Here is an 18,419-nt window from a genome sequence, read left to right as displayed (position 1 = left end):
AATAATCACATTATTTCTCTCTGTTTCAGTGGATGTCAGCGATGTTGAAGAAAGGAGGACGGAGGCCAGACTGAAGGTAGATTTGCAACAGATTATAAAAATGTGATTTTACGTTATTTACTGTCATTTGTGTAAAACATAACTGCCAATATCCATTTTAAATTAATTATTTCAAACAAACAGGCATGCAGAAAGTAAAGAGTTCTGAGTATTTTTTCTGAAGCCACTGTACATGTACTGCACCATGCAGATCAGTGTCATGCCCATCTTGGACAGAACATTTAGAATGAGTGTAGTGGGCGAGCAAGAACCCCCAGAACCACTGTAGAACATCCCCAGAACATGTGAAAATAAGTACCAACAGCCTTTATAGGGAATAAAGTTTCAGCAATCATTTTCATTAAACAGAGCTTCCTAGAAGTTAAATATGCTCTATGAATGAAATTATTTGGCATTATTTAAAAATGTATTTGCTTTGTCCCAGTCAAAAGCTGGGTCCAAGGAGGGAACATCGGTTCTTCACATTCTATCTAATGCCAGGGGTCTGTACACCTGCCATGACATAAACCAGTTTGGAAACTAGGCCATTTGTGCCTCTTGTTATGTGCAAAATTATGTGAAATTGATGAGGCATGAGAGGGTTCTCAAATGAACTCCACTGGCCTTTAAATCTGACCTTAATTGCATATAAAAAAAAGTGTGTGGTGAGTCAGATTCTGTACATAAGTCTTGAAAAGAATGTAATCCCTGCTCGCCATACGTCCTCAAATGCCTTACTTTCTCCAACAAGAGAACTGAATGGGCTGACCACCAACCAGTGACACTGTTAAATGACCAAGGAAGTACAGGCTCGTGTTAGCCATTCCGTTCCTTTAAGACTTCCATAGTTGCCACCCAGGAAATGAGCCTCTCAATTAGTGGTAATAATGCTCTCCTGAATGGAACTGATGAACTCATTGTACGTTTGCTGGAAGTTGAGAAGTTACCTCAGCAAGGTCAACAGGTACATTCAAGACATGCTTTCTGTAAAATATCGTACAACTTAACAATGATGGAGAATGACTTGAATCTATACTCTGTCCTGTGTACATGATGGACCTTTGGACTATTACCTTCATTCACAGTTATGTTAGTGTGAATACTATACACCATCATCCTATACACCACCCCTTCTCCTTTTGTATCCCAAAAAGAGTTTCATTTAGAAACAAAAGAACGTAACACCACAAGAAGTCTGTTAGATGTATAAGACTGCCACAATGGGATGCTTCTGCAGAACATATTGAAACATTACTATGCAGTGGGATGGTAGCCCTTGAGGACGTCTTAATGGGACTGCAGTATTATGAAACAACTGGTTTGTCAACCGTGGGATCACTGAGCATGTATAACCATGTTTTTTTTTATCAGTTACCTCACTTTCCTCGCCATAACCTGATACCACAAATTTGAAACAGCTGTGTTGTCTGAATGAAATGTTAAATCAAACTTCTCATAAATGAAACCCCTGTCATTCTCCTTAAATTCACTTATTCTTGCAGCTTCATTGTTAGATTGTAATGGCAGTTGATCAGATAAGTCATCTTCTCCCTCAGCCCTGACTGGAGTGAATGTGTCCATTTGAGAAGTCCAGTATGGTGCACAGACACCCTGCTATCTATCAGGAATGTATGTATATACATTTAACCTGCATACACAGTTATAGGACACCCAATGGTGGTCCCTAAATTATAAACTCTGGTACCTCCTTCATTTTCTTCCATTGGTGTAACTTAATCAGTTTTTCTATGATCCTTCTATTTGTGTGTCCCATTTGTCTGGAACTGATGCAACTGATAATAGCTTAGGGACCTTGGCTGTGAAATGTATGCCATTATCTGAGTCTGTTCCCACAGGTAAACTAAATGTTGGAATTACGAGCTCCGTCAAACACTTAATTTCTGAAAGGGATCACATCTCTGAAAGGGAACCTGCTCTATACACTTGACAGTCCTGTGGCTGTCTATTAAGACTGCAAGCATTTCCACGTCCTCTGAAACCATCATTTTCCACTGCAGTTAGGTTTGTGTGTCCTGTTACAGCATCACACTGAACAGCCTTGCATTTTTGGCTTCGGGTTCCTAAAAAAACAATTGCATATGTAAAAGTATGTGCCTCCTGTGATCCCAGTCCATTAATCACCATTGACACAAAGGATGGATCAGCTTTGTCTGAAATGTCCAGCTTCACCTGTTCTTTGAAAGTGTTGATGGACGAGTCGTTTTCCACTCTTAATGCAGCTGTTTCACCTCACCACTTGGTCGTCACATCGTCATCATTTTCATCAATCCTGCTGCATATTTCTGATCTCACTTGTGATAGCTCCACGTGCAGAGATGATATCGCGGTTAGCACTTCCCGGTTGTCAGATGTCTGAGCACTCGCACCGGGGTTCTTCTCCCAACTTTCCCCCGAGGCTTCGTCAGGATCCGCTTCCTCCGCTGCTCCCGTCTTTGTGTTTGCTTTTTTTTGTCTGCAGTTTTGGTTGAAAAAAATCAGTTTCCAGACCTCTGAAATACATCTAAGATGTTTATAGTTAATTCAGTGGAAAAATCTTGGTCTACTTTGGTTGTCTGAAGGTGAGATATTGTATTTGCGTTTTAATGCGGAGACCTTTGCCTTGGCAAGATTTATATAAAATGCTGGATTTGGCATGTGGCCATCCAGGCTATTGTTCTGTTTAGTGTCTTGTAAGCCCACAGGCTGGGTACCACTTTGTGCAAGACACTTAAATAAAATCAATCAATTATATAGTTAGTTAAAGCCAAAAAACATCTGGCAGTGTTTAATAATGTAGCTTTGAACATGAAGTCCACAAAGCTACTCAAAAACACGTCCTATCTACTCATCACACCGCTAGGGGAGAACCAACAATGGGGTTCTCATTGGAGTGCTAGACCCAAAACCAGTGAGCATATTCCAAAAAACTGAAAAGGTAACATCTCTCAAGTCTTCCAAGTCAAGGAGTATAAAATACTCACATTTCACTTATTTATTTGGCTCGTATCACAATAAAAAAAAAAACACTTAAATGTTTCAGCACAAAGCCTTCATCAGAGCTGGAATAGGAGTTGTGATTTTATCAGAGCTGTGTTCACTGCTGAATTTTAGGAAACTTGAGCTGTTATTAAGATATGATACAAAGTCCATTAGTTCACCCTGTGTTTCTTCCCAAAATAACAAAATGTCATCAATGTAACGTTTATATAGTTTTATCTTTAAAATGGTATGGGTTGTTACTGGGGTCATGTATAACAGCATCTTCCCATTTTCCCACCAATAATCCAACCAACAGGGTGCTGTTGCTTTCCCCACTGCAGTTCCAGCCTGTTGGAGGAACCATTTGGCATTGTACAGCACATAGTTCCGATTCAGAACGAGGTGTAACAGTTCTAACAGTAATAGGGGGATTTTTTCTAATGGACCAAACCACCCCTGAAACAACGAACCTCTGAGCACAAAACTGCAATCCGTACAGGCAACATGGATGATGCAATTGCAAAACATTATGCTGAAGCTAATCACGGGTCACCTTCAGTGAAATTTTGTGTGATTGACAAAGTCATGATACCCACTTGAGGAGGAGATGTTCTGAAAAAAGTGGATCAAAGAGAAATGTTTTGGATATACACACTCAACATGATGGCACCAAGTGGACTTAATGATGATTTCATGCTTTTAGGGTTAGGGTTATCATTTGTGTTTTTTCATGTAAGGTGCATGACAACACTGCTTGATCTTAACAGGGAGCGACGATGAAGAAAGAGGACCTCTTGTACACTCTCTGGAATTTAACAGCTGATGAATTCAAGGCCTTTAAATGGTATCTGAAGCAGCCTGGCATCCTGGAAAGTTATGAAACCATCAGAGCATACAGACTAGAGGGTGCAGAGAGGCAGGACACTGTGGATCTGATGGTGAACACCTACAGTCTTCATGAAGCTCTGAAGGTCACCGTGAAGATTTTAGAGAAGATACTCAGGAATGATCTGGTGCAGCATCTGTTAGACACCAGCTCAGGAACACCAGGTCAGTAAGATCTTTAATTGTATTTTAGGAAACATTAGAAAATGACATAGTTAAATTATTGACACTTCAAATGAGAAATTAGACTTCGGTTTCAACAAAAATACTGTCACTTAAATTTGGGCTACCTACAAATAAACAGTTGTAGGAGTCACACATATATCAAACTCCAACTAATCAGCCCTAATAACTTAATGATGAATTCAGTCAAATTGAAAATATAACACATTCTCTCTCTCTCTCTCTCTCTCTCTCTCTCTCTCTCTCTCTCTCTCTCTCTCTCTCTCTCTCTCTCTCTCTCAGTATGGGTGAATGTCAGTGATGTTGGACAGACTCCAGAGAGCAGAGGACCTTCCTCCTCTCAGACTGAAGGTAAAACTGCTGTATTCTCTGGTATGTATGTAAGCTCGGAAAGACAAAGTGTAGTCTTAAGTATGAAAACGTCTATTGTTTTACCTTCTGTGAGAGACATTATGACTCCATTATAACTGAGTGAAAAAGATGAGAGAACATGTTGAGATTCAGTCTAAACAGTATCATCATATCTGCTTGTTTTAAAGGGATAGTTATCCTATTATCTGATGTGGGGTTATATGAGGTACTTATCCAAGAGAATGAGGTGCTCAAACCTTAACTTTAACTTGACTGATACACAATGACAAATCTCTGACTACTTTAATGCTGGCCACAGATAACTTGCTCCACCTGTGACTGGTAGATTCTGTTTGACTGCAGTTTATTTGTTTTTTGTTCCTATTTCTGTCATACAGATGGGATTGTTCCAGTACCAGAGCCACGACACATCTCATATTACCAACAACTTCTTCAATCAAACCTGCAGGATAAGTTCATGTGTGCTCAAGAGGCCTGGATGGGAAGGAAGGATGTGCAACTTCTGCATGATATCTACACAGAGCTGTACGTCACAGCTGGAGGTGACGTTCACATCAACAAACAGCATGAGGTCAGACAGATTGAGGCAGCAGTGAAGCCAGCAGATACAGAGACAACAATGAAACCCAGTGACATGTTCAAACCTCCCTCTGGAAAAGAAATATCCATAAGAACAGTACTGACCAGTGGAATCGCAGGAATTGGCAAAACATTTCTTGCGCGCAAGTTTGTGTTGGACTGGGCTGAAAGAAGAGACAATCAAGATGTGCATCTCATTTTCCCCTTCACCTTCAACCAGCTGAATTTACGGAAAGGAGAAAAGTTTTGTTTGGCAGAACTCCTTCATGAATGTATCAAGGAGACCAGAAGCATCCCAGAAGAAGCTCTTAATTACATCTTTACATCTCTGCAGTCATCAGGAATCACCAACTTTGACAAAAGTAAATTCAAACTTCTGTTTGTTTTGGATGGACTGGATGAGAGCCGCCTTCATCTGGACTGTTCTACCAAACAAAACCAGAACACAGACTTTGATGTGACAGAGTCCACCTCAGTGGATGTGCTTCTGGAAAACCTCATCAGGGGGAAACTGCTCCCATGTGCTCGACTCTGGATAACCACACGACCTGCAGCAGCCAATCAGATCAATTCCGACTTTGTTGACATAGTGACAGAGGTCAGAGGGTTCACTGACCCACAGAAGGAGGAGTACTTCAGGAAGAGATTCAGAGATGAGGAGCAGACCAGCAGAATCATCTCCCACATCAAGACATCACAAAGCCTCCACATCATGTGTCACATCCCAGTCTTCTGCTGGATCACTGCTACAGTTCTGGAGAAAGTGTTGAAGACCAGAGAGGGAGGAGAGCTGCCCAAGACCCTGACTGAGATGCACATCCACTTCCTGGTGTTTCAGTCCAAACTGAAGAATGTCAAGTATGATGGACGAGCAGAGACAGATCCACACTGGAGTCCAGAGAGCAGGAAGATGATTGAGTCTCTGGGAAGACTGGCTTTTGATCAGCTGCAGAAAGGAAACCTGATCTTCTATGAATCAGACCTGACAGAGTGTGGCATCGATATCAGAGCAGCCTCAGTGTACTCAGGAGTGTTCACACAGATCTTTAAAGAGGAGAGTGGACTGTACCAGGACAAGGTGTTCTGCTTTGTCCATCTGAGTGTTCAGGAGTTTCTGGCTGCTCTTCATGTCCATCTGACATTCATCAACTCTGGAGTCAATCTGCTGTCAGAAGAACAATCAACCTCTCCAAGGTGGAAACTGTTAAAAAACAAACCTGAACCAACACTTTTCTACCAGAGAGCTGTGGACAAAGCCTTACAGAGTCCAAATGGACACCTGGACTTGTTCCTCCGCTTCCTCCTGGGTCTTTCTCTGCAGACCAATCAGACTCTCCTACGAGGTCTGCTGACTCTCACAGGCAGTCCCTCACGGACCAATCAGAAAACAATCAAGTACATCAGAGAGAAGATCAGTGAGAATCTGTCTCCAGAGAGAAACATCAATCTGTTCTACTGTCTGCATGAACTGAATGATGGTTCTCTAGTGGAGGAGATCCAACAGTACCTGAGTTCAGGAAGTCTCTCCACAGATAAACTGTCTCCTGCTCAGTGGTCAGCTCTGGTCTTCATCTTACTGTCATCAGAAAAAGATCTGGACGTGTTTGACCTGAAGAAATACTCTGCTTCAGAGGAGGTTCTTCTGAGGCTGCTGCCAGTGGTCAAAGCCTCCAACAAAGCTCTGTAAGTACACAGGTAACGGCACATAATAACTGTATTACAGTACAAAGTCTGAGTCAACTGATAAGATCTAGTCAAGTGATTGATTAGTTGATAAATAGAACAATCTTTCGTATTGATTCATATAATTTTACCACCACAGGTCTATGCTGCAATTCAAGGCAAAAAATGCAGTGTGTTTAATTTAAAGCTGAAATTAATTACTATTTCCAGTAATATTTTTTTTAAAAAAAGAAATTTAAAAAAATCTTGTCACCCAAGACTCACACATGATTGTTTGAGAGCAATCATAGACATACATTTTTTAACATTATAGCCTAGAAAACAGTCTCAGTGTTTTTCTTTATCTCTAACTCTCCTTCAGGCTGAGTGGCTGTAATCTGTCAGAGAGAAGCTGTGAAGCTCTGTCCTCAGTCCTCAGCTCCCAGTCCTCGAGTCTGAGAGACCTGGACCTGAGTAACAACCACCTGCAGGATTCAGGAGTGAAGCGTCTCTCTGCTGGACTCCAGAGTCCACACTGTAGACTGGAGACTCTCAGGTCAGATAATTCTGTTATGCTTTTGTGCAACACTGTATAACACTTAAAATATTGAATGCTTTATGGTCTAGTTTTGTAGTACGTGAGACATATTTACCCTCCATTGCTGAAACAACTAACAATCAAAGCATCTTTGAACATGAACATGTTCACACTGCTCCTCCTGCTTCTCTGGATATGAAATAAAATGTTTTTTATTATCGGGTTGAATCAAACCAGCCTCTTAGTGAAATGCTTTGACGAGTTCTCGGCTTTACAGAAGATTCTCTGAATGAATTTGTTTCAAGCAGAGAGTTTACTTGATAAAATATCTTTTGGATTTTCACTCATTACAATGTGTTTCCACAAATAATGTCTAATCATTGATATTGATCCTTAAGAGTGCACACACTGTTTTGATCTAAAACCTTTATTCTTTATTCAGATTGCAGAGTTGCAGTTTGTCAGAGATCAGCTGTTCTTCTCTGGCCTCAGCTCTGCAGTCCAACCCCTCCCATCTGAGAGAGCTGGACCTGAGAGGAAACAAGCTGCAGGATTCAGGAGTGAAGCTGCTCTCTGATCTTGTGGGGAGTCTGCGCTGTAGACTGGAGACTCTGAGGTCAGTAAAGGGGGTCCGACTCAGTCCATGCTGGTTTCATCATATTGTAGTGAACACAGGGAGGTTAATGAATTACTCCCGTGTGTGTGAGGAAAAATACAAGGCTGGCTGTTGTACAGAGGCACCTGAGCTGGGAGTCAAACCTTTATGTCGGGGGCGTTGGGTGAGAACTTAACTACTGTCCAGAGGTAGCCCAGCACCAGTCAGTGATTTTACCAACTCAGCGCAGTTTTGCCTTATTTTCATCTCAAATTTCTTTTCATTCACTCTTTATTCTTCCACAAACAAAGTGACAAAGTGGAGTTTAGTTGTAGCTTTTTATCAGTAGAGTGAAAAAGGTAGCTCATTTTGTTTTTTGGATCTAGACTAGTTCTTTCCTGTAATGTGGGCTCAGAACATTCATGCCAGCAGTCAGTTGAAGTCTCTGCAGTGAAGATATGTGATGAAAGCATTTGATGAGTTTGATTATTTTAAACTTGATCTTTAACAATTGTGACGGTGTTCATCTCTACAGGATTGACCCATTGATCACAGCTGACAAACGCAAAAGTGAGTATTGAAACCTCATCAACGTTGATGATCTTAAAAGGAGAATGTGCTCATTGTGCAACAGAAATATTGTTCAGCTTTAATTTTGTCAAATGATTTTTCTGACCAAACTAACTAATCAAGTTTTTATGACTGTTTTCATACCGTCTCTTTCCCAGATGACTCTGATGTCGCCCTGGATGAGAAAGAAAACCTACCTGATGATGACAAAAAGGTGAGAAAGTTCTTCCATATATGACATGACTTTACTTGGACATTTATTGAGTAAAACAGAAATTGGAATTTACATTTCTGTAAATTAAAATAATTATCATGTACAGTTTGTGTTTCATGTCTGTGTGACATGAAATGACATCAATCTGGTTGCTATGAAAATGTTAATTAGCCTGATAAGTTTGCATTATTTTGATTTAGTGAACTCTAGCCATCATAATTTGGATGTAATGTTTGGTGTTAATATTATTTCAGTGGAGACAGCTTACTTGTTATTCCAAATATCACTGATGTCAGGACTCATTGTCATTTAATGTTGTTAACATTACCATTTTGACAAAATGCAGACAGGATTGTTGTACAAACACAGTAACTTTGGTAGATGCTCACTTAATCTGTAAAACTCAGACAGCTGAAACTTCATATTAACTTGAGCTAAAGTTTGGGATGTATTTTGTATAAAACGAGGACTTTGGATTTTGTCCCACATTATTTCCACTGGTGTCACAGAGGGGATCTCTTGGTGGCCAGTATTAACACGTCAGTGGTTACCTAGATTCTTCCTTCTCAAACAATCGTCCTGGTTGTACCTGAGAAAACAAGGTCACAAATAGAAACATGTATGGCTCCTTTGAGCTGGCTAGTCTAAACAACAGAGTCTGGTCTCCATGCAACACATCAAGAAATTAAAACAAGCTCTCACCAGCTTTCTGCTCACATATTTAGTGAGGCTTATTTACTTGATAAAGTTTGTCCTCTCTGTAGCCTTTTCTAACTCACTTTACACTGACACCATAATGATTTGATGTCCTCTCTGATCCATACAATGTGCTTCAGTCAAGCATTGATAAAGTCAGTATAGTATTCCATCACCTCATAATCACAAGGACAAGCTGGACATTTCTCATTAAAAGAACTCCCTCTGTGCCTTTTTAAATTCCAGGTGTCACTATCCTTCTCACCTGAACAGACACCTGAATCTTCATACAGGTAAGTCAGGTTCCAGGATCTTTGTGTCTGTTCAGATGGTCTCTTTGTCAGATCAGGAGATAATAGAGTCCTAAATTCTTGCCATGATTTGGCTGAGAGACATGATAGACTACACCTTGGTCTCCGACCAGTCACAGCTGGCTGTCTTTCACAACGTGCTCGATGTCATCAAAAATAATAACGTAGGGAGCCACTTTCTTAAACAAGAACTGAAATAAGCATGGTGTCTGAAGTGGTGTGAGGTTGTTAAAGTAAAACTGACTCTGAGCTTTCTGGTATCACAGTTTTACCTCACAGCACCACCAACAACATTCCTCTTTCACATCATCATATTTACAGGTGAAGAGTGCTCTGTGCTCCCATTGGTAGACAGTAACAACATACAGTGGACTTGGAATCAAACTGGGAAAGAGAATGCAAAAAAATTCTGACCAGCTTGTCTTTTTGTTGGGTACTTTGACATTTAAAGATGGTTGACATGACAACTCCCCAAAAAGTAAAGCCAAAACATCTTGGCCACCCCCTGGTGGCTGGCTGCAGTACAGGTCATAAACCCTGCCCCCTACATGTTTGCAAATGGGACATGGGTCAAACTAAAAAATTAAAGTATATGTCAATTTTTTTTCAGAGAAGGTGTCTGTCATTTTATGTAGTTCTTATCACACTGGTGTTTGTTCAAGTTTTTCTGACCAGTTTGGTTTTAATTAGTTATTTGATGACATAAAAAAGGGGTTTCATGTCATGATTGACAGCTGAGCTCTGATCACTGCTCTGCAGACTCTGGCTCCAACATGTCACAATTTGTATCCAGTGGGAGGAAGTGGACACGTCCAATTTTATTTATAGTCAATGGTTTGAGCGCTGTGAGGCGTCCCAGTCCTCTACTGGTTTTATCACACAGGGTAAAACCATCAGTTGATGCTCAAGATGCCCCACCTGTGCTGAATGCAACATTACACTGTGCCAACATCATGCACAGGTGCAGGTGGTGGTTAAACCCCAACATCAGAAATTTGATTTTAACATGGAACTGTTTGGTTCTACACTTAAAGATGTGGATGGTGGTGATTTATTCCACTAACTTTAAAGATCGTAGATCCCAACCAATATCTTCACCTTGTCCTTGACTGAAGGAGACTGGATGAGTCCCCTGGGTGATCTCCTGCCTCACACCTGCTGCACATCAACACCTGTCTTAACAGGTCATGTGACTAAACAGACAAATGAATGCTTGTCATACAAATTCAGCCTTTCTCTGTCTTGCAGGTACATGTTTCCTGGTCCAGGTGTGTTCCAGTGTAAGTTGACTGGACTGGTGTTTGTTATGGCTCAGGAGGCGGAGCTGCTGTACAGGACTGTCCAATGGGATGAGAGCATCCTTCAGTCATCTGGCAAGACTGCTGCAGGGCCGCTGTTCGATATCAGTTGTTCAGAGGATGCTGCTGTCTCTCAGCTCCACCTCCCACACTGTGAAACACAGGATGGTAAACACAAAGCTGTCTTCAGTGTTAAACAATGAAAAAGTAAAAGTGAAACAGTTTGTATTAATGTGAAGTATTTGGTTAAAATTAGCTGCATTGGTCCAGAGTTAATGACAATAGATTTATTTTAACTCTCTGAACTCAAGAAGTAAGAATTGAATCAGGCAGAGATGAATCTGTTGGCAGTAAAACAAAGGTTGAACATCTCTTTGCTTTCACAGTGCTGCTCTCTGATGGCCCGTTGTCTGTCGTCCACATCACTGATGATAAGATGAGCATCTTGAAGCCGCTGGAGATTACAGGCTCTCATGCGGTTGTGAAGGTCCCTCACCTCTCTGCCTTTGGCCTGGTCTGGGATGTTGTTAAAAGGTTCAAGAACATCTCAGAGCCAATAAATGGCAAAGTTCTGCTGTTCCAACATCTGCACACAGGACCCCCAGTGCTCGATATATTACTGCTGCCAGGAAACATCCCAGTGAATGAGGTAAAGTTATGTATCATAAGTTTTTACCAGCAGCCTGAACTCACATTTTAATCTAAAGCTGTTTCCACAAATATTGTTTAAGTCTCCCTTTTTATCAGACCTCCTCACACTGTGCTAAGAATCTAAATCAATCATTCCCAGAAAGAGGAAGTGTGTGGTCCTGTGATTATTCATTACTTTATATTCTGCACAACATTTACAGCCACCTGGAAATGACTAGGAGTGCAATGGATCAAAAAACTCACGGTTCGGATCGTATCACAGGTTTGAGTCAAGGATCGGATCATTTTTCGGATCAGCAAAAAAGAAAAAAGTGGTGGGATTAGAGTTAAATTATTTTAAAAATGCACTTGTCTTTGATCTTTGTCTGTCTGTAATTATCACCATAGTTATGTAATAATAATGATAATAGTAATGATAATGGTAATAATATTAAAAACTTCAAATTTATACAGTGCTGTACTATGTATATACTATACATATATTAGATCATTATACACTGTACAGTATAATACACAACTACGCTCTGTAGTCTGGCTCAATGTCCCGCCTACAGCAGCACATCTGATTGGTTAGAAGTGATGATCAATCAATCAATCAGCAGACACACTGTGTGACAGACGGGGTGAGACAGAGCTGCAGCGGTGAGCAGAGAGGAGCTAGAAGTTAAGACACCTGATATCACCAAAGTTTCAATCAACATCACAGTTTTATGATCTGTTTCTATGGTGATAGCAGAGTTACATCAGTGAAAAAAGTTATGGTCTGGATTTCACTCGAGGTGATGTGACGACTTTTAAATCAGTCGCTCTTCACAGAGATGCGCTGCATACAGACGCATTTGTCCTCTTTTCACTGCAACTCTGCATTGAGATTTCTGGTATTATAACTTATACAAAAGTAACAGTGACAGTAAAACTATGATGCTCACATGTGGTCCGCAGATCACACGCGTGCCGAACCGTAGAGGGCGATCCGTACGGGACACAGATCAACTGCGATCCGTTTCAGCCCTAGAAACAACTGCTAGCCCTGCTAAAGAGTTAAAGTTCAGTTCACACAGATTAAAATGAACCAGTTCATATTCATAGTTCACAGTTTTGTATTTTGAACTAAGTTCATTGTTCATGTTTAAATAGAACCTCCTCCTACCAGACACACCGGAGTCTCTCTCTGTAATGATGTCACACCAAGTGATGCATGATATTCATGTTTTAAAAAACGGTCCAGGATCACTCATATCTATAATTGTTAACAACAATTCACAACAATTTGACATTTTACACTACAGGAAACCTGAAAACCAACATACTGTTGAAATGTCCACCTGGGAACTCAAAATTCTGACTTTCCAGTGCAAACTGAACATCCCATAATACATGAGGACTGCAGGGAGATGAGACAGAGGAGAAGAATGAATATAACACATATCTACCTGTCTGTTTCTCGCTGTAACACAATCTCCAGTCTTCAGTGTAGTTCGTTCCCTTCATCCTGCAGATCAACCAAAATATTTATATCATATCATATTTCTGTCCATATTCGCACACTCTGGGCCGGGGTGTTTGGCCGAGGCACACATACACGTCTTCACCATCACCACACACTTTTATTTATGTTCAGTCTTTTACCCACACAGGAGTGTAGATTAGTATTGTCCTTTGAGCACATTTTCTGTCAGCAATTAAGTGTAAATATTGAAATTAAAAGTGTGTGTGTCTCGCACACATATCTCCACAATCATAAAACACCTTTCATTTATGTTAAACAACATGCATGCATGTCTGTGTGTAAAATTATTCTCACTGATAAGGCATGAAGAATTATTTTCATCATTATAAATCCTAATAAATCTCAACAGACCTTCAACGTGCACACAGGACAGGATCACAGCTGTCAGATCATATTTAACAGATCAGTCACATGACAGCTGGAGCAGCTAGAGTGTTTGTGTCTCTGTGTTTATTGGGATCCAGTAAAATGAGAATTGAACATTTATGATCTATAACATACAAAATGAACAAGATGTTATATCTGTCCATGAGACCGGCCCGACCCGAGCAGAAAATGGTACGTGTATTTCTGTCAGAGCCTGATGTTGGATGGATAACTGTATAAATTTGCCTACGGGTTGATGGTTGGTGCCTTTCAGTATCCTTCCACAAGGTGGTGCTGTAAACATCAACATCAAAGAATGAAGTACCTGACTATTCTAATCATCTGTAAAAGTGTTACTGCTTTTGCAAAAACTTGATGACTTAACTGGCATGGATCACATTATAGAAAATGAACTGTAAATATTCATATGTAACAAGCCTGATACTGATGGTTGGATAAGAATAGGAGACAGCGCTTGGAATTGAAATGATGAAGATGAATTTTGGCCTGAAATAAGACATAACTGCTCACACTGTTTTTTTTTTTAGAAGTTTCTATTAATTTATTATAGACACAAGGCAATGAAGTGATTTATTCTATTTTATTATATTATATTATATTATCATTTTATTATTATATTTTATTACTATTTTATTAAATAACTTATATCTTCATGATTATGTTTATTTTTATTTGATTGTAATTCTCTCTGTGAAACACTTTAGTCAACATCTTTTGTTTTTAAATGTGTTCTGTAGATAAAATGGACTTGACTGTCTTGTCATTAACTCCATAATAAAATGTCCTGTTACTGAAGGTTGCTGCCCAACAAGGAGATGCTGAGAACATCAGGATCTCCTCTGACCGTCATCTTGTTGTTGGTCAAAGTTACAGTGTCCACTGTGAACCTGCGGGCTCCAGACTACAGCCTGATGTGAGTCAAGTCACTTCTACAATTCTACTGGTTATAAACAGAATTATCATGAATATAATTTCATCTGCTTGTTGAAAACATGTTCACAATAAGGAAAGTAGCAGAGAAACAGTTTTACATCATGTCTGAAATGAAACGTTGCTTCTGGTTTTCAGCGTGCAACATTTGAATCAAAGTACGGACCAGATTTCCTGCCAACGTTTAAAGTTTTCCTGACGACAAAACAACAGGAAGTGACTTTGATGGTCCAAGACCAGGAGAGGAAACAAGTCTGGAGACATGCCATGTATCTGACAGGTAAAGGCTTTATCCTCCTGCACCAGCAGTCCACCTGAGGTTAGACCTCCTGATAGAGTAGAATAAAATATAAATATACAATGTGTGTATATATATATATATATATATATATATATATGTATATGTTCAATTCAACTCAATTCAGCTTTATTTATTATGCACCTTTCATACAAACATACAGAACAACGTGCTTCACATTAAAACAACAGACATGAATCAAATGAAAACAAGCAAAGAACTATTGTGATACTCTATATGTAGAGCTGCTGTGCACATGTAGAGACCTTCACATTTGCTCTGTTTCATATCATTATTTATTCAGGCTACAATCAAATTGCAAGTACAATAAAAAGTCCTGTCAGCATAGAATCATTTCAAAGGTTTACAGATTTTCAGAAGATAAATCAGCTCCACTAAAGCTGCTGATACTAAAAATTGAAACCTTCAAGATTGTAACAAAATTTGAACAGTTACTTTGTGATCAAAGAAAAAAAATCCAGCTTCACAAATTTCCAAACGTACTAGAGAGTGCTGTTGTTAAACTGTAGATATCACACTATTATGGGAATAAGTGAGTGTTTAAAGTGCTGATTCAGTAAATAGTCTGCAAACTGACATCAGCTGATCACTTTTCCTCAAAAACTGTGTTTGTGTAAGACATGTTTACAAAATGTTTTATTTTCATCTTGACTTATGAGAGTCTTATTACATATTTACTAACACTTATTACAAGGACACTAATATGGATAATTACCCCCCAAAATATTCATTCATTCATTTTCTGTAACCACTTATTCCGTAAGGGTCGCGGGGCTGTCCCCCCAAAATATAAAACATCAAATTCTCCCTTTTTGTTTTTGGTTTTTTTTCCCCAAAAGTAAACACAGAATGTGATTTACAGAACAGATATGTTGCTCTAGAAGAAAAGTTAAAAAGTTCAAACTTGATCTCTGTTCAAAAGTGGTGTGGCTTCTTATTAAACGAGTCTTTTCACTGATTATCTTTCAGATCCAAGAACGCGCAGGGTCCCAGCAGAGGAGAGGCTGTTTTCAGTTCGGATACGGTTCATAAGAGGAGTGTCTGAACCTGTTCTGAATCTGCTTCTGGATGAACTCCTTGACCACAGAGTTATAAATGATGATGAAGTGGAGTCTTTCAAAAACAAAATAAGATCAGACAAAGCGCGAGAGTTGATTGACATGACGCGGAAAAAGGGAAATACAGCCAGCAGTTGTCTGATCACTGCTCTCTGTAAGCACGATGAATGTTTCTCTAGTGAGCTGAAATTAAGCTGAAGCAAAAACAAAAAACTAGTGTGATGATGAATCTCTGTAACTGCTCGATGTAATACAGTCACACAGATTTCACATGTTGAAATCTTTAAAGGGACAGTTCACCCCAAAATCAAAAATAAACATTCTTCCTCCGGTCTGTAGTGCTGTTAATCCATCTAGATAGTTTCAGTGTGAGTTAGATATCAGCTGTAGAGGTGTCTGCTTTCTTTCCAGTATAATGGAACTAGATGGCCTTTGGCTTATGCTGCTGAAAAGGCCCAAAAATGACATTTGAAAAATTCAACAGCAATGTCTCTGCCCACAAATCCCGACCTGGTTACTCAAGATAATCCACAGACCTTGTTGTGAGCAGTTTAATTTCCTGTAGATTCTTCTTTAGATAAAAGTAGTTCCTACATGAAACTGTTCACAACAAGGTCTGTGGATTATCTTGAGGAACCGGGTCAGGATTTCTGGAAAGAGACGCTGCTGTTGAGTTTTTCAAGTGTTTTTTGTTTTTTGTTTTTTTTTGTACCTACTGCAGATATTACAGTTAATCTCCAGCTTGGGTTGGGTCATAAAAATTACTAGTCTGATCAATAACTGATGGTCAGGGGTGGGAGAGAGTGTGAGTCTTCCCAGAGAATGAGGCTGTGTGCGTCCCAACATACGACGAGACAACAGCATAACTTCTTTGATCACTTAATTCTAAATCCTCTGGAGAGCTGCTTAGTTTATAACTTCAGTTTTTAGTTTTGCTGCCTCACATATTTGCTGTCATGACATTAATGTGCACATGGAAATAAGAGTAAGCAGTCTCTCTAATCATTAAAGTAATTCATGAAAGAAAACACTCAGACATCAATACAGCTAACAATAAGAAAATCACCCAGAAAGCTTACGCCAGCATCATTTAAAAGGAAACAAAGAACCAAGCAGATAAATGTAAAAGCCTCAATAGTTATTGATCCTTTTCATAAGGCCACAACAAGAGCAATCACCTCTGTGCTACACTTTTCAAGACAATTTTTTTAGTGTGTTTTAGTATCTATATGTTACATAACTGTTTAAATGTGATACAGTTCCACATAATATCTTTGTCGACAAAAACAAGTCAGAAAATGGGCAATAGGATCAGAAGATGATGAGGAACTGAAAGTTTTTCATCTCATGTGGACATCAGTGTCTCTCCATTAACTTTTTATGCATCTGTGACTCCTCTAAAACTCATTGTGTTTGTCTGAACACACTCAGGGAGCTGCGTCGCACATCAAACAGGTCCAGTCCTACAGACACACACAGGAAACAGTCAGACCAGATTTTGTGTTTGAACTTAATGTTTTTAATGTAATAAAATGGTGCTCCAACAGTGACTGTCAGTCCTTCTTTTACTGGGTTCAACATAGTTTCGTCTGTAATATTTCCCTCCTTCCTTTTTGAATATGTAGGCAGCTGAACAATCCGTCCACATGAGACGGTGGCACAATGTACGTTAATGTGCCTTTATAACATGCATATTAACAAAAGGCAAACAAAAGTTATGTAGGTTTATTTCAGTGGGTTTTAAACTACAGTCTCAGTACAAAAGTTATGCAGATTCATTATATTTATGTTTCATTTTTACAAATGTCTTAAAAGGATTTGAACATTTTTAGCTTTGGTGACTCCTAGTGGTCAGATTTTTGTAGCATTAGAATAATTTTATAGACAACATACTCAAAATTTCTGCACATTTTAACAAAAAATCTCCCGTTTATTTCACATCCATATCTTCAGCATTATTGCTCAGTCTTCTTTTGTGAAAACAGAAAAATAAACTAGACGAGGTCACTCAGCAGAGTGCAAATCCCTGCCAGGGTACAGATGGTGAAGCAGCATATGAATTTTTGAGTTATGGCCATAGAATGCGTTTAGTGAGGTCAAAGTCAAATCCAGTCAAATCTAGTTCTTCGGTCAGTGGTCATTTCTGCCAAGTTTGAGGAAAGTCCCCCAAGGTGTTCTTGAGATATCACTTTCACAAGAATGGGACGACCTGAAAACATTAAGCCTCTGGCCATAGCTGTCACCAACATAGAGCCATGAAAAAAAGGTTTTTCAAGGTTTTTCAAAAGTTCTGAATCTTCCTTTCTCAGGTCCTTCAGCACACAGTCATGAATGTATGAAACATAAATTAGGCTAGTTGGTCCAGTAGTATTTGAGATTAGCTGTGGACAAGATTCAGGATTGATGATCACTCACACTCATCACATGATCACATGATCCCCGTCAGAACTCAACAGCAGTACTGATGTTCTGTTTATGATACAGTGTGTATAAAGAAAAAAATGTTTGTTAAAGGTCTATGAAAAAAAGCTGTGTTTTGGTGTCTGTATCTGCAAAGATTCTGCCTAGATTATTTTCTCATTATTTTCCTGTTTGTGAAGCTTTACCACCTCAAAGCATCTGTATCTGATGACCTGGAAATTA

General features: G+C 39.4%; 1 protein-coding gene across 1 annotated transcript; it reads left to right on the top strand.

Moving 5' to 3' along the window:
* The first annotated feature begins 33 nt into the window (after window positions 1–33).
* LOC146329378 (NACHT, LRR and PYD domains-containing protein 1b allele 2-like) lies at window positions 34–17,185 on the top strand. Its single transcript, XM_084714609.1, has 14 exons — window positions 34–76; window positions 3,786–4,068; window positions 4,369–4,437; window positions 4,836–6,720; window positions 7,082–7,255; window positions 7,680–7,853; window positions 8,368–8,402; window positions 8,561–8,616; window positions 9,559–9,605; window positions 10,872–11,089; window positions 11,308–11,570; window positions 14,266–14,382; window positions 14,538–14,679; window positions 15,688–17,185. Exons 2-14 carry the CDS (start codon window positions 3,795–3,797, stop codon window positions 15,972–15,974), a joined length of 3,741 nt encoding a protein of 1,246 aa, XP_084570735.1. The 5' UTR covers window positions 34–76; window positions 3,786–3,794; the 3' UTR covers window positions 15,975–17,185.
* Window positions 17,186–18,419: the final 1,234 nt, after the last annotated feature.

This window comes from Lutjanus erythropterus, chromosome 3 (assembly GCF_056507025.1).
Source record: "Lutjanus erythropterus isolate fLutEry1 chromosome 3, fLutEry1.hap2, whole genome shotgun sequence".
Taxonomy (NCBI): Eukaryota; Metazoa; Chordata; class Actinopteri; order Lutjaniformes; family Lutjanidae; genus Lutjanus; species Lutjanus erythropterus.
This window is presented reverse-complemented; position numbering and strand designations above follow the sequence as displayed.